The 23234-nt window shown below is 49.2% G+C and overlaps 2 protein-coding genes across 3 annotated transcripts in view; both read right to left on the bottom strand.

Annotated features, from left to right (window-relative positions):
* Nucleotides 1-1613: 1613 nt before the first annotated feature.
* Nucleotides 1614-19236, bottom strand: CRELD1 (cysteine rich with EGF like domains 1). Its single transcript, XM_082210202.1, is given in 12 exon segments — nt 1614-5608; nt 6396-6542; nt 7674-7769; nt 8450-8533; nt 9032-9127; nt 10897-11073; nt 13174-13265; nt 13636-13746; nt 14384-14466; nt 15153-15309; nt 19029-19194; nt 19197-19236. Coding segments are annotated over 12 exon segments (1455 nt in total). The 5' UTR covers nt 19222-19236; the 3' UTR covers nt 1614-5387.
* A 1621-nt stretch (nt 19237-20857) lies between these two features.
* IL17RC (interleukin 17 receptor C) overlaps nt 20858-23234 on the bottom strand; it is a 38307-nt gene continuing 35930 nt past the window's right edge. For both annotated transcript variants that reach the window (XM_082209590.1, XM_082209591.1), the window contains one exon: nt 20858-23208. In XM_082209590.1, coding sequence (XP_082065716.1) covers nt 22535-23208 — 674 coding nt within the window. In that variant the 3' untranslated portion in view covers nt 20858-22534. The remainder of the gene's footprint in view (nt 23209-23234) is intronic.

The following is a 23234-nucleotide window of genomic DNA, read 5'->3' on the forward strand; positions in this document are numbered from 1 at the left end:
GGAGGGAATTATTATGAATCCCTGTGAACGACAAAAGAAAATGGCTGGGTAACTGGATTCAAAATGTGGAGCTTTGCATACTCTCCTGCTGGGAGAGATCCCCAGCAGCAGATATTAAATTCACAAATGAAGCAGCAGTATAGTGTTACGAATATAGCTTGTTAAAACCTTTTTATCCCGTTCAGCTAGCTGCACACAGCAACCGACCACTTTCTACTCCTCTTGCAATGAGCAGACCTTGGCTACCCCATGAACCCAGGATCTTCTGCATATAATATATGTGGTCTATGGCTAACCTTTCTCTCTCCCCACCACCCTACAATTTGGTAGCTGGGTGTCCTTACAAGGCATCCTGCAATCATTCAGGCATGAAAGCCTTGCAACTCGCTTGTAACTGTAGACTTTTAGACTAGTGAAAATTGAAATATCAACGTGTGTGTGTGTGTGTGTGTGTGTGTGTGTGTGTGTGTTTAAAGCAAGTTTCTAACCCTCATGAAGATAGGTTTTAAAATATATGGGCCTTTAAGACCAACTGAGACTGCAATCTGATTAAGTCCATGGGGGTCATTTTTTAGTAGATACATACAGAATTGCAGCTTTTATTTTTATCTGTAAGCTGCCTTGAGTCTCGTCAGGGAGAAAAGCAGGGTACAAATTAATCATCATCATCATCTGCATGCAGTGAGCTTACACCATGTGTTTGGGAAGCAACGTTAGCCCTGATCCATATCTGTCCTGTCGTTTCTTATGAAATTCTGCATTTTCATGCGTTTCCCCCTCCAAACCTTTTTTTGATCTGAATTCGGAAAAAAGAACATCCTAGCTGTGATTTAGACTGGTAACGTGTACACAACCTTTGTTGGAATTGACTGGCTGTCTGCATGTGAGACTCGGGGTAATTTCCCTTTTTTTTAAAAAAGATCCCAGTAACACTTTTTTGGAAAGAGAGAGGGGTGGTCTGCATAAGAATTCAGTGTCCAGAGCAGCTCCCCACTATGACTAGCAAATGCAGAATAATAAAAGTTTGCAGAGGAAAGCCATATACAGTGGTACCTCAGGTTAAGAACTTTATTCGTTCTGGAGATCCGTTCTTAACCTGAAACTGTTCTTAACCTGAGGTACTACTTTAGCTAATGGAGCCTCCCACTGCCGCTGCACAATTTCTGTTCTCATCCTGAAGTAAAGTTCTTAACCTGAGGTACTATTTCTGGGTTAGTGGAGTCTGTAACCTGAAGCGTCTGTAACCTGAAGCATCTGTAACCTGAGGTACCACTGTAATGCAGACTGGTACGATTTAAAGACCACAGAATCCAGCTTGTCAGGGCAGAATCTTTTATTTCCTTGCTTATTTCTGAGTCCTGTGTGAACGGCAAGACATACTGTACTGACTGCATATGCTAACAGTAAAGGCAGAAATGTGGGGTGTATCGTCTCAAGGCCCAACTTCCAGCTGCAGTTTGAGATGAGCTATGCACTCCTTGCCAGCAACCAGCCAGGCTTGCTCCTGATTTGCAATTCAAAGGCCAGCTCTCAGGCATGAAGCTACATCACCTGCCAGCTTGCCTTGTTCCCTTGGAAGATATTGCTGTCACCCTTTTCAGAAAACCAAGCTGTTATTATGAAGAGAAGCCATTTATTATGAAGGCGTTTACAGTCACGCAAAGCATTTTCAGTTCGACAAAGTGCTTCCATTTCTTAGTCATTCTCCTCCGCAGCCTTGCAGGAATACAATCAAAATGAATTTTCATACCGTTTCACTGTTTATGGATGAAAGCAGGATTCTAATAACCCAGACTGGCGACCGCATGCCGTACGTGGAGTGAGACAACTAAATCTGACTAAGAGAGTACCGTGGGGGTGGTTCAGGAGATTATCATATTCACATTTGGGTGGGCGGGCGACAGAAAAGTCTCTCATGACTTTAGTAGAAGCTACAAGAGGTTCACTCTCGTGTGCAAAGGCATTTAACTCAGGAACTTGTTCAGAGGCTCATTGGCTTCATTAGTTAGGGGCAGAAAATGTTAGTTATGCTTTCAGGCACTTGGCCCCAGAAGCAATGAATTCTGGGAACGGCTGCTGGAACCCGGGGCAGCAAAGATTACCAAGATCAACCGGCCTTCCCTTGGAACCATGGGTGGTTGTCTGCGTGAGGCGTCCTTTGAAACATTGCAGAGCTACTGGAAACTGACACCAAAGGTGTGATGGAGGGCATAACCTCTGAAGAGCTCAACAGCTATGAATGGACTGATAAAAGGGAGAGAGAGGCAGCAGCTACCCAGACTAATCCCATCAAAAGTCGGGGGCTAAACCTCTGACTGCACTGTTTTGAGCAACTGGAATAACTGTGGGAAAGGAGGGATAAGGGAGCAAAGGTTTGTGGGGTGGGAATGGAGAAGCTTTGGTCATCTACTTGCTTCAAAACAGCTGGGTATCATCTGCCACCTTTAAACTCTGCAGGATAATATCATTTGCTCATCCTTCGCCTTCCAGAAGGCACACTTCATCCTTGCCACCCTGGGCTCCTTTGGGAGGAAAGGTGGGATATAAATTTAATAAATAATGATATTGTGAGGTGGGGGGAGGGAGCAGGAGGCTTCACTTCAACGACCATTTCCCAAATGCTTATCTTATGTTTTGTTTTTTTAAAAGGGGGAAAGTCAGCCTTCATCAAAGGGATTTCCCACCAGCATACAAAGAAATGTGAAATTGCAAAAATAAAAAATGGGAAGGTTCCTAGTTGAGTAGGACTCATGTTCAGTGTCCAGGTAGTAGTGAAAGAGAGTCCAGTTTGAATGCCAGGCCCCAAAGAGCTGCTGCCAATCCGTGTAGGAAATACTGATCTAGGGTCTGGCTCAGTCTAAAGGCAGCTTTTTAGGCTGACAAACAACGAAGCAAACTTAAAGAGAAATAACACAATCCAGTTAGCTAAAAAAGAATAATTGTGGTGCAAGACGCCTGGAGAATTAAAAATGTTTTAACTTGGTGTTGAAATGAATGCACTGGTGGTTGCCAGACATATCTCCCACGGGGGACAGGGAGCATTTGTTCCATAGTCAGGATGACACCTCCAGAGCAAAGTCCCTCCCTTTTCCACATAGGGCTGTCATACGTCTGGGAACTGGGCTGCAAAATGGCATCTGAGCAGATTTTTGGTGTATTGGCAAAATGTCCAGGGAAACCTGGACGTATGGCAAGTAGGGGTAATTTTATTTTTTTAAAAAATGCTTTTAATATAGCCGCAAAGATGCTACTTGCCCAGAAATGGAAAGAAGAGGAAGTACCAACAAAGGAGGAATGGATAACTAAGACGACAGACTATGCCAAAATGGCAAAGAGGGCCGTGAAAATCCAGGACCAAGATAAAAAAAAAAGTTTATACGAGACTGGACTAAATTTATACACTATCTTAAGCTCCACTGTAAAGACTTGAAAACATTAGCAGGATTGACATAGCATCTATGAAGTCATGTGAATTAGGGTTATCAATGGACTTGAACTGAATGGAAAACTTAAGATGTGTAAGGTAATAAAGGGGAGAAATTGGAAACCAGTGGTGGGGAAGTCTAGAAGGGATGAATAAGTAATATGGATGTTAAATTGTTAAATTATTGAAAATTGGGGAAAAATATAATATAATAAAATAAATGCTTTAAAAATCCAAAAAAATGTATTTTTGGGAGGGACAACAACACTGACCAAAAAACCCCACCATCCAACAACTTTTGGATTTTCACTTTTGGGAATATGGCAACCCTACGTACTTCTCCAAAATGTGGAACACAGAGAAGGGCCTCCTCTGACAAGCACAAGAAGTGTTGAGCTCTCCAAAGGCCTGCAGAGGGAAATATTCCCTTGTCACCCTGTTTTGACCCTGCTGGAAATGCCAGGAGTTTATCTGCACAACATGAGAGGACACTGACAAGGAGTTTGCGGGGGGGGGGGGGAGCGAAGGGAGGAAGAAGAGGATATTCTGAGAGCCGCTTCCGAGAGTATGCAGTTGTTTGTGTGTCATGTGTGTGCGAAGTAACCGGTGAGATTTTCCGTGTTTTATTTTTAGAACAAATGCCTTAAATCTAAGAGTGGCTGAGATCGCAGGCCTCGTCCCAAGCTTTGACACACACCCTGCACTAGAATTGGAATTAGCGCAGGAGAGAGATAGCCAGAACCACGCGGGATGTGGACAGAGAGACCTTTAATTTCCTGAGACATGGACGGACAAATGGTTGAGTGGGCAGATGTAAAGGGGCAAGGATGGGCATGCGTGCCAATCAAGCTTTTCTCTGCCTCATGCGCTGCCCCTTGGCAGCACTGGAGCTGTTTCACACATTATGCAGAAGGAGGCAGGAGAGACTGGCAGGGAAAACAGAATTCTGGACTGTACCACTTCAGACAGCAGGGGGGAGTGGGACCTTAGATCTTTGAATGCTCTCTCCCTCCCCACTGCCCAATAAAACTCCCTGCATTAAGTAAGCTAGCCTATCAGGGAGAAGGTTATGCCCTAAATCAGAGATAGGGAACATGTGGTCCTCCAGATATTGTGGGACACCCATCAACCCCAGCCAGTACAGTGTGATCAGGAATGATGGGGGTTCACCAATAACTAGGAGACTTCAGGTTCCCTAGCCATGCCTTAAACCATTCTCACCATAGCTGTCAAATTTTCCCTTTTCTTGCGAAGAATCCTATTCAGAATAAGGGAATTTCCCTTTAAAAAAGGGAAAAGTTGACAGCTATGATTCTCAATGATGGTGCTGGCTCATTGAATGCAGGGAGATTTTTTTTTAGGCGGGAGAAGCATTCAAAGTGCTAACCGTCCAGAATGGTACTGCCTCCGTTTTTGCCATCTCCTCCAGCGTAACGTGTAGATCGGCTCCCAGCCACAGAAGCAGCCCCTCCAAGAGCCAGCAGGGAGCAATTCCAAGCTCACACACCCTGTGTTTCTTTCCACAGTGAGACAACCTTTTTCCTGGTCCATCTGAGTTGACCAGTGTGGGGGAGACTGGAATTCACGGGTAGGAACACATTTGAGATCATCCCACATGCAGTGAGGGCCAGGCCAGTCAGAGAGTAACGGGGAGCTGTTTTTCAGGCCCCACTGATGGTGACCCAGATCAGTCCTCTTGCACCATTAAGGGGTACTTCCCCATCTGAAGCCAACAGCCCTCCTCTCAAGCCAAACTGGGACTGCAGAGCTCATTTCCTCTCGCGCCCCCTTTCTACCTTCACAGCATGCTAGGCCAAGGCTACCAACAGCCCAGAGTGGGATATGGCCTGGCCTTTCTGCCTCTTGAATCTGGATTTTTAAAGGGGTGAGGTCAAGGGATTCCTGCCCACCAGCTGGCTCTCTGAGGCCGGACGCAGAAGGGGACATTCACGCGGCCCGTGCACTATCTGCCTTTGATAAAGCCGTCCAGCACGCGGTCACTGCGCTCAGACAGCCAGTAGCCAGCCATAGCAGCCACGGCACCAATGAAAATGGCGGTGAAGACCATGTCTCCTTTCGCAGCTAGGGTGGCCAGGGCGCAGATGATGGCACCGAAGAACATCTGCTGGAGCACAACCACCTCATCGTCCGTGATGTCGTCAAAGAATCCTTTCTCGGGAGCATCTGTGGGAGAAGGAACCAAGTCGTAAGAAAAGGGAAACCGACAGCTTTTGTCACCTAGAGCCTCCTAGTGGCTGCACCAAGTTTTAATGAAAGCCACAACTTTGTTCTGATTTTGCATTTTACCTCCGCACTTAGCATTAAATAGAAACAAGAGAGACTGAAAGGACTAACAAATTTATCATGTCGCAAGGCTTCATGGCCACAGCCCTATGACTCATGGCATAATAAATGTGCTGGCCTCTTCGATGGTTTTGCTACAACAGGCGGTTTATTTATTACTAATTGCAGTCATTATGTGCCGCCTTTCTGTAAAGGCAGTGTGCGATTTAAAATATTAGAATAAGCAATGCTACAAAAATATCCTCAGGCGAACTTCAGGAGCTGATGGCACCAGCTGGCCTGGCCCTCCTCACTTGTGAAGCAGACTCTCGCCATCGTTCTGAAAACTCGTATTAAAGTGTTTTTATTTGCATGTAAAGCTGTATCTTGAGTGCCTGTCTCTGTAAGAAGGAAGCCTTGTCTGACAGGTAGCGTTAACCTTTCTGTGGAGCCAGACCACTCATGATAGTCTTGGTTTGTTAGGCAAAAGTCATCTTCTGGACAAACCAAACATTGGTTCCCAGCAACCTACAAAATGGCCGACGAAACTGCTTCTGGGGTAGAAGGCAAGCCCTAGAGACTGACCCCCACAGGGCACCATTGCCATTGCCTCCTCCAATTCCCCAGCTAGAGAACATGTGCTGTAAAGAGCGATGCTGCTGCTGCTGCTGCTGCTGCTGAGGTTTACCTGGGGGTTTGTCTTCCACACAGATCCCCTCCTTGCGAACATGTCCCTCTGCGCAGACACACCGGTAGCTGCCGTCCGTGTTCTCACAGGCCTCGTTGGCGCCTGTGCATACGGGTTCTTCCATGTCCCCAGCACATTCATCCACATCTGGGAGAAGGGGGCAGGGGAGTCACACTAGGTGGTTGGGAACCATTTCCCCACAGAGGGTGGAATAACCTTTCTAGGCCCCAACCCTCCCACCTTATATACAGACAGAGAGCATTCTATCGCTTGACTGTAGCAAAACCTCCCAGTGATTTCCAAGAAAAAATAAAAATCATCAATTAAAAACAAAAACATTTAAAATAATGAAAATTAAAGAAAATTAAGAGCAAATGGGCCTTTTCTGCAGGCTCCCCATTTGTGGAATGCTCTCCCCAGGGAGATTCGGCTGGCGCTGTCATTATTTTAGACAACCAGGAAAAAACAACCAGGTCATTTGCTGACTGACATTCAATGCCCTTTTAAATGTGGAAGGGGGGATAATTGGGTCGTCTTTGCTTTTATTTTTATTATGTACAGTGGTACCTTTATTATGTACAGTGGTATTTAATTTGTTCTGGAGGTCCGTACTTAACCTGAAACTGTTCTTAACCTGAAGCACCACTTTAGCTAATGGGGCCTCCAGCTGCTGCTGTGCCGCCGGAGCACGATTTCTGTTCTCATCCTGAAGCAAAGTTCTTAACCTGAAGCACTCTTTCTGGGTTAGCGGAGTCTGTAACCTGAAGCGTATGTAACTTGAAGCGTATGTAACCTGAGGTACCACTGTATTTTGTGTTTTTTATATTGTAATTTTATGTAGTGAACCACCCTGACATCTACGAATTAACAAATTTAATAAATAACAGTAAAACAAAATAAAAAAATAAAAAATAAGATTACAGCACATTCACATCCACGTGTCTAGATCAGCTTCCCTGAACAGAAATGTTTTAAGCGCGTGCCTTCCTGGCGCCAATAGCCAGTGAGTTCCAAAGTGTACGAAGAAACTGATTGCTGAAAACTGCACAGCGATGAAAGGGATCCAGGATTCCAGAAAGGAAACAGAAAATTGGGGGGGAGGGCACAGAGAAGCTCCCAAAGTTACAGTGACAACAGGCAGTCAGATGACTGGCAGGAATAGAACAGCAGCCTTAAATGATGCTTCATTGATAGGCCAAACAAAAGGCAGAGCTTTGTCTCCTAGCTTTGTCACGCAGGGAAGGGTTAGCTGCGAGATAACTGCTTGAGAGGGCTTACCAAGGCACTTGACACCATCGCGCCGATAACCCTTGTTGCATTTCTTGCAGCGGGAAGGCCCTGCGCCCATGCAGCCAATGCAGGCCTTGGCACAATCTGAACAGAAAGGGAAAGGCAGGATTGAGAGGCAGGTCTGGAAACTGGATGCGGACAAGGAACGCTAAAGTTCTGTTGGTGAAGGTTTCCAAATGGGCTTTGTTCTCAAGTCCTTGCTGCTTATATTTCTACTCCTCTTCCACCCCAGCAAAAGAGTGATCGGTCCAACATGGCATGTATTTTTTATTTTGTCCAGGAAGGGGGTTGGGGTAGAGGGACAGGGTAAAGGTAAAGGTAAAGGTACCCCTGCCCGAACGGGCCAGTCTTGACAGACTCTGGGGTTTGTGCGCCCATCTCACATCTATTGGCCGGGGGCCAGCGCTGTCCGAGGACACTTCCGGGTCACGTGGCCAGCGTGACAACGCTGCTCTGGCGAGCCAGAGCCGCACACGGAACGCCGTTTACCTTCCCGCTGGTAAGCGGTACCTATTTATCTACTTGCCCCCGGGGGTGCTTTCGAACTGCTAGGTGGGCAGGCGCTGGGACCGAGCAGCGGGAGCGCACCCCGCCGCGGGGATTCGAACCGCCGACCTTTCGATCGGCAAGCCCTAGGCGCTGAGGCTTTAGCCCACAGCGCCACCCGCGTCCCTAGAGGGACAGGGTACAGTGCTATAAATTGTTCTGCAGAGCCGAGTCACTTGTCTAAGGGCAGCACACTTTTAAGGCTCGGGGGCTCTTACCTCGGCACTCGTAGGACCCCTCGGTGTTGACGCAAAACTGGTTGGCCCGGCAGTGCGCCATGTCTGTGCCACATTCATCTATGTCTGTGTGGGACAAAGAGAGATCTGTCAACCCAGGGGTCACGCAGAACAGTTCTTGTTCTCTCCCCATGTGGGAATCATCTTCCTTTGCCCCCCCCCCCAATAATCAGCACCACCCTGCAAGGTAAAGGTAAAGGGACCCCTGACTGTTAGGTCCAGTTGTGGCCGACTCTGGAGTTGCGGCGATCATCTTGCTTTACTGGCTTGGAAACGCTGTTTACCTTCCCGCTGGAGTGGTACCTATTTATCTACTTGCAGTTTGATGTGCTTTTGAACTGCTAGGTTGGCAGGAGCAGGGACCGAGCAATGGGAGCTCACCCTGTCGCAGGGATTCGAACTGCCGACCTTCCGATCGGCAAGTCCTAGGCTCTGTGGTTTAACCCACAGCGCCACCCGTGTCCCTGCAAGGTACCTATATCCAAAATACACAGCACCTCAAATCCTTTTTCACTGGTTGCTAAGCAACCATGGATTCTTTCCGGCCTAGTCCCACAAACTCACCAATGCACCTTCGGTCATGAAGCATCCAGCCCCTCTTGCAGCGAAGGCAGCTTGAATCTTCGGGGCCTGAACAGCGTCCACAGGCCCGGTAGCACTCTAGAGAGGGGAAGAGAGCCTAGTGTGTAGGGGGGAAGAGCAAAAAGCTCCCCATCTTTCCAAGCCAAGGCTAGAGTAATAGCTCACGAAGGACTGATACGAACTACGGAAGGGAGGGAGGGATGTGTAAGGAAGGGAGACATTACTCCCCAGCATAGGGGGCCTACGCAGCACTTCAACACCCACAGGCCTAAGATGATAAGGGAAGGAGGAAGAGGAGGAGGAGGTAAACAGGAAACGCAGGAACCACTCAACCCGATACAGTGGTGAGGAACATAAAATCATGTCTGTGACACTTCCGCTTTTGAGGAAGGGCAGTAGCTGAGTGGTAAAGCCATCTGCCTGGGATGCAGAAGGCCCCAGATTCCATCACAGGCATGGTTCTCTACCTGCAACCTCAGAGAGCTGCTGCCAGCCAGTGTAGACAATACTGAGGCACATGGTCCGTTGGTCTGACTTTGTATAAAGGCAGCTCGCTACGTGTTTCGCTTAATTCAGCCCAAGTTGAAAATATTCTTGTCCATCAGTAAGAGTGATCAGCTGTGGCGACCGTACCTACAGACAGGGCCAGTGTTTAGCCGAATAAAACCAGTTTTAAGAAACAGGGCTCAAAGAAGCCAGGTGGTACCGTGGGAACAAGGATTCAGCCCCAACCTCAAGGGCTCAGAGACAGAGCAACTAGGAGGGCTGAGGTTTAACACCTGGCTCATTCACCGAAAAAGATCAAATGGGGGAAAGATCCCTCTCTGCCTCAAGCTCTGGAGAGTCACTGCCAGACAGATTAGACAGGACTCTAGATGTTGGACTACAACTCCCAACATTATTGACTATTGATTGTTGCTGGCTGAGGCTGATGGGAGTTGTAGTTCGGCAACATCTGGAGGATGCCACGTTGGCTATCCCTGGGCTAGATAAATAAATAGTCTGACCTGGAATGAAGCAGACTCCTGTGTTCCTAAATATTCTTTTATTAACATGTGCTAACAGTGACGCTAAGCAATAAATATAACTATTATTACACTGTATACTGTGAATAGCCCTGAGATCTTCGGATGTAGGGTGTCATACATATTTAATAAATAATAATATATGATTAGATTGTCTTATTTAGAGTATGTGTGCATGCCTAGGGATGCCAGGGGAATGTGTACACCAGCTTATATAAGAGATAGATGGATAAAAAAGGTAAAGGGACCCCTGACCATTAGGTCCAGTAGTGACCGATTCTGGGGTTGCGGAGCTCATCTCACTTTATTGGCCGAGGCAGCCGGCGTACAGCTTCCAGGTCACGTGGCTAGCATGACTAAGCCGCTTCTGGCAAACCAGAGCAGCGCATGGAAATGCCGTTTACCTTCCCGCCGGAGCTGTACCTATTTATCTGCTTGCACTTTGAGATGCTTTCGAACTGCTAGTTTGGCAGGAGCAGGGACCGAGCAGCAGGAGCTCACCCCGTCGCGGGGATTCGAACCGCCGACCTTCTGATCGGCAAGTCCTAGGCTCTGTGGTTTAACCCACAGTGCCACCTGCATCCCTGATAGATGGCTACAATGAGGTTTATACGTTTTATTTGATGGAATATTGTTGAGATTTCCGGAACCCCATTCCACCACAGACAGGGGGAAGCTCAGGAACAGTGTGGTTATGAGTAGACAAGGGGAACAAGAAAGGACGGGGATGGCAGGAAGGGAAGTCACTAGCCAGCACGGGCAGCAGAGCTTACATCTCCAGACCCTGCCCCCAGTCTAGCAAAGCATGGGCCCTCTACATACCCGCACATACCAGGTGGCTGTCGTTGCGAGAAGCTTCGTAGTAGCCATCTCCACATTCGGAACAGAAGGGGCCACCGTAACCCGTCTGGCACATGCACAGGCCGGTGCCCCTGCGTGTGCCATCACCGTCACACTGCCCATACCCGCTGCAAGGCTTCTGGGCACCCCCAGGGCAGGCTGTGGAGAGATGTGAGTAAATGCTGGGGTTCAGCAGACCTTAAATGGCAATGCGCAGACCACCCAATTCAACACATGACCCCATTCCATACGCATTTACTCTGGAACGGTAACAGTTCTGTATCTGTCTCTGTTCAAAGGCCCCCAGCTGCCCACATACTCCACCACTTCAATTTCGCCAACTTCCCTTAGAATCTTGGAACTGTAGAGTCAGAAGGGACCGTGAGGGTCACCTAGTACAATCCCCTACGGTGCAGGAATCTTTTGCCCAATGTGGGGCTTGAACCTACAGCCCTGAGATTAAGAGTCCCGTGCTCTACCGACTGAGATATCCCTCAGTCCCAAGAGGTGAACAACATGATTAACAATCGCTGGATTCCATCAACCAGCCACACTTTATGGGGGGGCTGATAATCCTAAATGCCCCTAGTTCAGTGATAGCGAACCTTTTAGAGACAGAGTGCCCAAACTGCAACCCCCAAAAGCCACTTATTTATTGCAAACTGCCGAGACGGCAATTTAACCTGTATATTTCCTTTTTCCTGTTTGTTTCACGTTTCTTCTTCTGTTGTAATAAATAATCCTTCAAAAAAGTTATTGCACTGCATTCTTCATTAAATTATATTTCCATTGATATATAATTTTATGGCGTAACTCGGCTGAGCTGCCCGATCCTGCTCCTGCTTGCCTTCAGGTGGTGCAGAGGCTCTCAGGTGCAGCTTCCGGGCTGCCTCCACCTTCCCCAACCCCAGCACCTATTCAGCCTGGCTGCCTTCACGGGGTTGCAGGGGATCTGATGAAAAGGTGGGGGCTCCTTTAAACTTCTCCCTTGAGGGGCCTGCAGCCATGAACCCCTCAACAGAAAATGTGACGGAGCCTGCACCTCCCCAGCTGAGCAGCCCTGATCCAGCTCCTGTTCCCGTGCAAGCAGCAATGCTGCCTAGTGGAGCAGCCCGATCGTACTTGCCTGCAAGCAGGAGTGGAGGGGGAATCTCTGAGAAGTGGAGCAGGTCTGCTCACTACGGTACCAGGGCTGCAGGCTTTGGGTGTGAGCAAGCCCTCCTCCTCCTCCTCTCCCACCCCCACCCCCAGCACAGAGGCTATGGCCCTGCTGGGGCGACGGCATGTGCCCACAGAGAGGGTTCTGAGTGTTAGAATTCCTGCTCCACCATTGCGGTCATGGGATTGTTGTCTATCACATGATGGTATATGTTTTGACTACACAAAGTGGGAAGTGACAGAGACAGGATGTTTGTGTTACTGTGTTCCGTGAAGTGGGACTGTTGTCCTTTGTTTTTTGTCTTTGCTGTCTGATGCTAGAGAGAAGAAGCCATGTTGCAGTGCTCCGTGTGTGTTTGTATGTAAATAAAGTAGATTAGCCAAAATGCTGAGTTGCTGAGGTCTGTCACGCAAGCTGCACAGACTCTGCGGATCCCTAAGTGTGCCGATATCTGTTGGCATCGGTTGCTGTGATGTTCGGGCTGAAGAAAGCTTTTGAAGCTCCCGAACGAACGACCAAGAGGGAGAGAACATGCCAGTCGGACATGTGTCTCTACCAGAGTCCTACTCGAGTGTAGGGTGAGTTCCTAACACTGAGTGCATTCTCTGGCACGCGTTGCCATAGGTTCGCCACCACTGACCTAGCTTTTTAGGAAAAACAAGACTCCCCCCCTTTACCATCCATCAGTCTTTCACAATAAAGTACCTCAGGACAAGTCCTCTTTGGCTATGGAGGGCTAATTTGGAAAGCCACTCCCAGCAAACCAGCCAAAGAAATATCCCACAGCTCAAACGAGTGTCTTTGACTGACCCCCAACAGGGAACTGACGCATCCAGCATATAAACTCAGAGGTCATATCTACTCCATACATTGAAAACGCTATTACACCACTTGACGGAGAATCCTAGGAAATATAGTTTGTTAAGGGTGCTGGGAGTCACAGCTCTGTGATGCCAGCACCTGAACCAAACTACAGTTCCCAGGGCTGTGAAAAGACTAATTGTAAATGACTGCAAAAGTGGTATCAGAGTGAGTTTGAGGTACATGGCACTGAGCACCCGTCATCGCAACAACACAAGAAGCCACACAGGACCACTTACTGTGGCAGTCAGGGCCGTAAGTGCCAGGAGGGCAGCAGAGTTTCAGTGCATCCATGCAGAGCCACTGGAAAAAGTCAGGGTGCTGTCGCTGCCTGGGGAAAAGAGAGCCTCTGTTACTGCCCTGGTCCCATGCTGGGACTTATTTATACCACAGGCCCTGCACAGCTCTTCCACTGCGCCCAAGAATGGAGCAGTCAGAATTAGGCAGGAAAGGCCCCTCAGAAGAGATGTTCTATCAGGCAAGGATAGAGACACCTGTAGCCCTCCTGTTGTTGCTGGGCTCCAACTCCCATCAGGCCCAGTCAGCAGGGAGGGATGATGGGAGCTGGAGTTCAACCACACCTGGAGGGCCACACATTCCCCATCCCTGGCCTATAGTTACAAACATACTGAGCATGGAACCAGAAGCAGGATGTGTAAGGAAACATTCCATGATGGAAACCCTTGCTCTTTCCCACTCACTCATGGAACCACCAATGCTCCACGTGGTCTTCTCCCTGCTCCAACAGCTGGTGGCATGCAAAGTCTGATGTGGCGCACACACCCTCCAAGACTTCCAGCAGGCGGGTCTCACTGAAAGGAGGTAAAGAGGCCGGGTGAACATCAAGGCAGCTGGGAAAACCAAAGCAGTCCCTCCACCAGTGTTACAAAGGCTGCCCTCTCTGCTTCCCCTGCTAACCAGTCTACTGCCCAATCGACCATTTGTAAACCTCTGTCCCTCTTTTGACCAGCAAAGCCCGGCTGGCCCTATCTTCTTTTCAAAACTCCACCAGGAGAGCTTGCGTTTACTCTGCTCAAGCAGCCAGTCCCTAAGGAGTTCCCTTTTGCCCCCCTGAGTAAAGTCAGGAGGTGGCAATATGGCCGACAAGCCACCCTGGGGAGCTCGTGGGAGACAGCTGCGCTATAATGGAATAAACAGGCAAGATGTTTGTCAGGGCTGACAACATTTCCTTCTCTAACCTGTATAATCCTGAGGGCTAGTAACTTGCTTTTAACAATCAAGAACATCAGTTTCAGCCAGAGTTTTTCGTCCTCCACTTAATTCTGCAGCAGAGACTACATTTAACGGCGCCATCTTGGCCGTGCGGATTTTTCTGAGCTCTTTCGTGATCAGGATTATTAGTGAAGGTTTAGCCATCCCCACCCCACCCCTCCCATCAAGGCAGCAGCATCTCACCAACGGCCTGGCCCAACCCAGACCTCAGGTCACCTGTTTGCATATTTTGCAAGCTTCTCTTCTTCCCAGGCCGTGTTCCCGCCCCCGAAGTTCTCTCGCTGTGTCCGCTCCAGACCCTGAGAAGGCAGGAGAAGGCTCACAGCAATCCCAAAACTAATTTTTTTGCCTCCCCTTCCCCCAGCAACCCTGAGCGCAGCAACCCTTTCACCCCACAACCTGCATGCAGCAACCCACACATCCTCGATTTTTAAAACACAGCCTCACCAAGTCCCTCTGCTTGAACCCCACCCCCTATCTCTGTCTGTCTGTCCTTCTCTTGCTCCAGTCCTAGCCCTCCTAGGAGACAGGAGCTCAGGGGAGACCGCGTAGCATCCCATCTCAAAATGCTTGCAAGTCCCTACTACTACTGACTATTAGGTCCAGTCATGGGCGACTCTGGGGTTGCAGCGCTAATCTCGCTTTATTGGCCGAGGGAGCCGGCGTACAGCTTGCGAGTCATGTGGCCAGCATGACTAAGCCGCTTCTGGCAAACCAGAGCAGTGCACAGAAACACCGTTTACGTTCCCGCTGGAGCGGTACCTATTTATCTACTTGCACTGGCGTGCTTTCGAATTGCTGGGTTGGCAGGAGCAGGGACCAAGCAACGGGAGCTCACCCCGTTTCGGGGATTCAAACCCCCGACCTTCTGATCCGCAAGTCCTAGGCTCTGTGGTTTAACCCACAGCGCCACACGTGTCCCTACTTTGTGCAAAAGCGGTCACACACCCCAGCCCAAACCAAAATGCTCTTTCAAGCCTCCCACCTTATTGAAGTTGCTGGCCAGGTCGCGGCACGTCTGGCAGGGCTCCTGCTGCGAAGGGCTCCCGCTTGGAACCCCGAGGAGCAGCAAGAGAAGCAGGAGCCAAGCAGATGCCATCTTCCTCCAGGGCAAAGCCATCTTCAGGAGGGCAGGGACCAGGCTGGAAGAAAGGAGGAGGAGCCTTCAAGTGGGTGGTCCTGTTGGAAAAGCTTGCAAATCTCACCAGCAGTGCCAGGATGTGAAATCTCCACCCGCCCCCCTCCTGCGGCAGAAGCTGATTATTCTGATTTTTTATTTCTTTTTCAATATTTATCTGCTGCTGTGAATTAATAACACTGAACACTCGCTGCTTTTTCTTCAGTGATGGAGTCGGGCTGCAAAAGCACCTGATATCCTCCCAAGGATCCTGGGAATTGTAGTTTAAGGGCGCTGGGAACCGTAGTGCCACGAGGGGGGTAAACAGTTCCCAGGGCTCTAGGGGGAAAGTCATGCATAAAAATACTTAACTGAGGTTTTACCTCCCCCAACATAAAGCCTGCCCTCCCACCATTAATCCTGGCTACGCTCATGAAGTAATCTGCTTTAAATGAATGGCGTGCATGCTATTAGATGGGTTGCTTGCTGGCTCTTGCTTCCTGGAAGCCTTCAGCTAGAGGTTGGGGTGCCCTAGCTTTGGATCCCCTTCATTGGGGCCTGGACAAGACGAGCCACAAGATCCCCTCCAACTCTTAGGATTTTATGGGTTGAGGCCTACCCAGAAACTGTGTTAGGACTCAGAAACCTTGCCGAATGGCCCACAATGCACCTGGGCTGCCTGGCTAGGCCTTTCTCTGTAGCAGACAGCGCAGTCGCAGAAACCTGTCTTTGCCACCTGTCTGAGAGACCTTCACAATTGGGGGCTGGGAGAGGGGCTGTCAAGCACCAGGAAGACCACTGTATGTGGCAGCCATCTTGCCGTCTCGCAAGCTGAGCAGGCATGTTGTGTAGTGAGGAAAAAGTGTCCCTCCAGGTAGTTGTTGCAGAAGAGAGCAGGGCCTCAGCCAGCACTGGATATTGCAAATTCAGATCCCGGGGCCTGACGCCAGCTTCCGAAGCCGTTTCCAGGATGCGAGCGAAGGAATCTCTGCCTAAAAATAAAGGCCTGAAACAGGTCCTCGTAGCCGTCAAAGTGCTCTCACCGCTAAATAAAGCCAGGAGGAGGAGGATGTGATTATCTCCCTCTGCAGCACCCAGCCTAGAGCTCAGGATACATAAAAATGGCAAGCTACAGGCTTGCGGGATCTACTCTCCGCCGCCTGGAATTACGGCATTCCATGCTACGCTAACTCGGAATACAGCCACTGAAGTTAATGGGCACTGCTAACTTCATTCATTACAGCCCTTATGATGTCAACAGTTGGTTAAAGCATGGTGCTGATAATGCGAAGGTTGCAGGTTCGAACAGGACAGCTGCATTTCCCGGGGTTGGACTAGATGGTGCTTAGGGTCCCAACTCTACAATTCTATGATTTCTATGAATAGGAACGAGATACAAAATAGTGGGCCCAGGTGCACTTGTGGTGCCTATGGAGGACAATGGTCCTTCATTGTTAAATTGCTCTGGGCAGGAGAGAAGAATCAGGTTTAGGCCTTTCCCAATATGATGCTCTCCACGTGTGCTTGGACTCCAAATCTCATCTACCCTGACTGCTGGTCATGCAGCCTGGACTGGTGGAAGTTGGAATCCGAAACATATGTAGGCTTGAAATCACGAAATAACATTTTATCTGCTTTCAAGAACCTTACTCTGGCCAGGGGCCTGAACATTTTTACCTCAGGGAGTTTCAGGGTACAGAACCTGATGCTCTTAGAGGAACAAATGGTCCGCTCTACATTTATTTTTATTTATTAAATTTATTGGTCACTTTTTTAAAACCAAGGTAACTCAAAGCGACTCACAATAAATAATCAAACAATTACATACATTGAAACTGGCATAAAAGGGAAAAGGGGAGGAAAAAAAAAAGACAATCCTATTTTAGGTGGCCACAGATAAGATTAAGAGCCTGGCAAAAAATGAATTTTTTTTAACCTGGCAGCTGGCGCTATGTAATGAAGGTGCCAGAACCACGCTGGGGAGAGCATTCTGCAATCAGGGAGCCACCACTGAAAAGGCCTGTTCTCGTGTTGCCACCCTCCAGGCACATGAAAAGGAGCCTCAGATGGTGATCAATAGTAAAGATTTTCTAAATGAAATAAATCCTGGGCAACAGGCCACTGTGAACTGCTTCTCCCCAAGCATCATTTGAATTCCAGGCTAATAACAAGGAGTAAATCTGTGGATTGTGCTTCAACCCCGTTTTTGGGGAATCTGAGCATTCCTGCAGCAGGAGCTAGATCAGGAGTTTTGTTATCCCTTGCTACATGTGCATCATCTCAAGCCCTCTTAGGGAAGACAGAAATATTATTATTATTATTATTATTATTATTATTATTATTATTATTATTATTATTTACCCACCCTAAGGTCCCAGGACAGGTAGTTCTGCATAACTATACATTTATTAGCATACAAAACTCGGCCCTCCAGATGTTTTTGGCCTACAACTCCCATTATCCCTAGCAGGACCAGTGGTCAGGGATTATGGGAATTGTAGTCTCAAAACATCTGGAGGGCCAAGTTTGAGGAAGCCTGAAATAAAAGAACCAATTCACATGGCGTTTTAAATCACACCCACATACAGAAGCCTTTAAGACTCTGCCCATCAACTTCCTATCTATAGAGCAGGGGTAATCAACGTGGTGCCCTCTGTATGCTGTTGGGACTACAGTTCCCATGAGTCAGAGAGGTGTCCTGGTTAAGACTAGGACCTGGGAGACCAGGATTCAAATCTCCACTTGGCCATGAAGCTCACTTCTTGACCTTGGGCCAGTCACTCACTCTCAACCTAACCTACCTCCTGGGGTATACAACAAACAAATAGGCTGGCATGGCTAATGGTGAAGGATGATGGGAGATGTAGTCTAGGCGCAACGGGAGGGCATCACATTGCTATAGAACAGAAGGGAAAACCCAGGAGTGCCCAGACCACATTTGATGGAGAAACCAGCCCCTGTCTGGAGACCCATAGATCCTGGGTGGCGCCACCTATTAAGAGTGAACTCAGTCTTGCATCTTGCGCTAATCCTCACACTGCACAACCATTATTTGGGATTAATTTATGCAGAATGAAAATCATAACCTGCTAGGCTTCGCCGTTTATTGAGGTGAGTTAGAGCAGCCACTCAGCCGACATAGGAGCCAACTCCTAGGGGCCGGCCCCCCACAAAGTTGGTGGGCATTCCCATTCAAATGGTGGATGGGTGGGTGTCTGTGTACTGTGTCATGTGATCGATTATGATGGTCGGGGCTTACTTGGCCCCCCACAATTTATTTATTTTTCCAAGTTGGCACCCCTGGCACCCGATTTCCGCCATCCTGACTGCCCAACGCCTGGTTTGAATTTAGCAAAATCCTGCCATTCATCGCGTGCGGCGCTTCTGCACCCAGGGCAATCCGTCGCGCGCTTGCTGGGGAGCAAGTCCGCAATAAATGGGATTTATTTGCAGAAACAAGCACCGGCCGCCTCTAACCGGGGATCGCGATTTATGGAGGCAGCAGCATGGGACCCTGGCTAGGCCTGTGGCCCGGACCCACCCACGAAGGCCTTGGAGAGAGAGAGAGAGAGACGGTGGCTCTGACCTCTCCTGCAGGCGACGGTGCGCCCTATGGCGAAGAGGAGAGGCTGCAGACGGACCGGAGGGTGGGGGAAGCGCGCGATGCCCACCCATTCTCCACTCCCCGCGGGGGAAAGGACCTGTTTGTTCCGATCTTCCCCCACCCGCGTCCGTGGCACCTACCTACCTTCCCTCGCCCCCGCTCGCCCTTCCGGAGAGCCTGCGCGGGCCGGCAGGGGCGAGGCCGGCGGGGAGCAGCGCCCACTTTTGCGCACGGGGCTGCTTGCAGCAAGCGAGGCTAGGAGCGGGGAAGTACCCCTCCGCCTGCCCAATGGACCTCGGTCAGCTGCCGGGACCGCCTCTCCGCCAATGGCATCGGGACATGTGCGGTTACATCATCCCGATCTCCTCGCGAGTTGCCAATCGGCGAGCTCCGTCCCCGCCGCCCCGCGGAGCAGCACCTGTCAGGGCGCGTAAAGGCGCAGCTCGGGCCCAGGATGCGGCTTCGAGGAGGGGCGAGAGGCTGGGCTGCAAACGGCTGAGCGCTGCGCCTCTGCAGCAGAAGGGAAGGTGCTGCTGCTGCGCAGCGTGGCCCAGTTGTTGTTTCTCCAAAGCAGATCTCAGGCGGTCCTGGGCGAGACCAGATCCCATCCTCCGTCTAACCTCCGGCGTGAAATGTCTGACAAACGGACGGGATATCCGTGGCGGAGGTGCAGGGAGACGAGTTTTCTGACAAAACCCGTGACTTCGTGCACACCATACATTGAAAGCATATTTCCCCACCCCAGAGAATCCTGATAAGGGTAGCTTAAAGGTGCTGGGAATTGTAGCACCATGAGGGGTATATTAAGGTTCCTGGGTTTTGGGGGGCACAGGCACAGTGTATGCAGCCTTAGTATTTTGAGCCCCTAAGAACACTGGGGAATTCCCCTAAACACATTCCCCAATAGACATTTGCTGCGTTTAATGACAGGTGTTTCTATAATATTTTATATACAGTGGTATCTCGGGTTACATATGCTTCAGGTTACATACGCTTCAGGTTACAGACTCCGCTAACCCAGAAATACAGTGGTACCTCAGGTTACATATGCTTCAGGTTACATACGCTTCAGGTTACAGACTCCGCTAACCCAGAAATAGTACCTTGGGTTAAGAACTTTGCTTCGGATGAGAACAGAAATTGTGCTCCGGCGGCGCAGCGGCAGCAGGAGGCCCCATTAGCTAAAGTGGTGCTTCAGGTTAAGAACAGTTTCAGGTTAAGAACGGACCTCCGGAATGAATTAAGTACTTAACCCGAGGTACCACTGTACAGCCAATAAGGATTTCACAGTGCTTTGTGATATTGCCAAATCTTGCAACTGTGCAAACATAGACAGGTCAGGGCAGGGTGGAGGGGAGATGAGTTTCCTTGTGAAATCAGAATTTAAGTTTCAGTGCTGGAAAACACTTTGTTACAGTGTGATGGATATTTTAGGGAAGTGGGTTTGTTGTGCAAGGCCACCCAGTAAACTATAATTATGCAACCTGAAAGCGCCCCCAGTCAGCCACTGTGGGGAAGAGGACACTGAACTAGGTTGACCTGTTGTCTTGTCAAGCAGGAGTTGTGTTCTGCAGGGCAGCAAGGCAAGGCCTAACCGGGGTGTGAAACAATGCTAATTGGACAAGGTTCAGATGGGATGCTAGACAGGGCTCTGGGGAACATAGAACTCTGAAGCTGCATTATTTAATCACCAGTTTATCGACTCAAGCCCAGAAGAGTCCCATAGAGTCGGCCACCCCCCCCCCAAAGAACTGGCAAAATCCAGTTTGCATGCTGTAGCCCTTCCAGTAACCTGAGCCCGGAAGCTGCCTGCTACTTCCACTCTGGTTTGGAAGCAGGTCAAAAAGATATTTGCATGCAATTATGACTACAACATATAGCATGTTTCTTTGTGATTAATTTGCTCACTGTGCCAGCAGCTGCTCAGAAGAAATAGAGGAAGATAGAGGAACAGAAGGGGAAGAAGATATGGATGATAGGGCATTTATTTATGTAGTTTAAAAAGTGATATCCAACCTATTTTTCAGAAGATCAAGGTGGCTTTTTTGAAAAACAACAATAAAAAACAACAACCACAAAAACAATCCCACAGTTCAAGCATGGTCTGTTTCCTGAAGGACAAAGCCCCAGCTTGGTGCCTGTTATATATTTTGGGGCTATTATTATTTGAATTTGAATGCCACCTTTCATCCAAAGATCCTGGGGCGGTTCACAACAGAAAAATACAAATGAGAACACAAAATACATACTAAAACAAAAGCAAACCTTCTCACCAAGACATTTAAAAAGTCATAGATTGTTAATCAGCCCAAGGCCTGGCTACAGAGAAATGTTCTCGCCTGGTGCGTAAAGATATGTAGTGAAGGCGCCAGGCAAGCCTCCATGGGGAGAGGATTCCACGAATGAGGAGCCATCACGGAAAAGGCCTCTTCTCGTGTTCCCACCTTCCAGACCAAAGAAGGGCCTCAGATTATTATTGCCGGGGCTGGATTGGTTCATATGGAGAGAGGTGGTCCAGTATTTTGCTGCAATTGCCTTTCAAAAAGAATTGCAAATGTAAGGTTATATGGACTACAACTCCCATCAGCTCCAGCCAGCATGGCCAGTGGTCAGGGATTATGGGAGTTGGACTCCAACATCTGGAGGGTAGCAGGTTGAGGAAAGCTACCCTAGAGAATGAAATATACTCTTTTTTTTAAAAAAAGGAGGGGGGAGATAATATTGCTTAAATAGATATCCCACAACTGAGAACCTAGAGTGGAAAGTCTTGCCTTAACACGTTTACGTTCCATTCCTTGGCTCAGATAAAACACATACTGTACTGGTAGGGATAAGAGAAAAGCTTAGGGTTTTTCTAGATGCCGTTCCCTAAAAAAGACCCTCCCACTTTAAAAAATCAGCCTTCTCATCACATTGAGTGAAGCTCAGCAGCTATCTCACCATTAAATTAAGTCCAGTTAGGAATCTTAAGGACACATCATGTTGGATTGGGCTAAGGGCCAAATATGTGTTTTGTTTTCTCATTTTGCATTTCTCTGTTGTGAACCGCCCTGGGATGAAGGGTGATACACAAATCTAATAAATAATAAAGATAATAAATCTTCTGTTTCCAGAAGCAACCAGTCAATCAGATGCCTTTCAAGCAAGGATGGGGAATTTTAGACTTTGACTTCCATCAGCCCCAGCCAGATTGGCCAATGGTCAGAGAAGATGGGAGTCTAACAACATCTGGAGGCTCCCAGCTCCCCCTACTCTATGGGCTCCTAACCAGAGCATGAAAGCAATAGGCACCCATGTCGGTTGCCCTTCGTATATGGTACTTGGTCGTATACTGCTCCCTGCCCGTGTAGATGGGATTCCTCCGTTCTTGCAAGCACGATAAATATTCAGTAGTTGCACACTTGGTAGCAAAATGTCAGGATCTTTCCAAACAAGATAATACACACACATCCTGCACTCCACAGGGATACACCTATCCACTTCACTGCTGTGCCCAAATGCATCCGTTCACATGGTCCAGCTATCCTGTGCCATCACGGCTACTGGGAGCAGGCTGGCCAGTGATGGATCATGTCCATGCATTCCGCTTAACTTCCTGGAACCACACAGGGCCCCCAACGCAGCCAACTTCTGAAAGCTTTCCCTCTCAGGACTCTACGGAAGGGCGAATGCTGTTCCCCGTCAGCTGTGTGTTGTCAGACTGGGGAGGCAGCAGTGGTGGATAACGCCAGCTCGGCTCCTTTTCCCGGCAGTCCCGCACCGCGTCCTCCAGAATCTTGCTGATCCACACCGCGTGTCTCCTGAGGCTGTTCCTTTTCTCCTGGCCCACACCGGGGCCAGCCAGTGCTAGCAGGAAGTTGAAGAGCTGCGACGGCAGAGAGTAGACAGGCGCCGAACGGAAAAGCGCAGGGATCTGGTCTGCAGGGAAGAGCTCCTCAAAGCAGGCAACCATATACCGGTCCCTGGATTTCCCAGCCAGGAAGTCTGGCAGGATGCAGTTCAGGGAGGCCAAGAAAGTGCTGTTAGGCTTGGCGACCGGCAGCCTGTCTTGATGCTCCCAACCCAGCCACTCCGAGCAAGCAGCTTTGGCGCCGTGGGAAAAAAGCAGCACAACGGCTCCGCCTTCTTGCAGGACCCGGTGCCGCTGAGAATGGAGCCACTGCATGGGCCCCAGGGATCTCAGCTCCCCGCGGCTCCACAGCTCCAGGGATACAGTCAGCTGCAGCCGGGCCAGTGCGCCAGCCAGGGTGCCCACTAGGTGCTCAAAGCCAGTGTGGTCGGGAGAGTAGAGAAGGAGGATGTGCCGTCCCCGAAGTGCTCCTGGCAGAGAAGAAAGAGAGAGGGCG

This window comes from Podarcis vaucheri (assembly GCF_965113315.1).
Source record: "Podarcis vaucheri genome assembly, chromosome: 2".
NCBI classification, from domain to species: Eukaryota; Metazoa; Chordata; class Lepidosauria; order Squamata; family Lacertidae; genus Podarcis; species Podarcis vaucheri.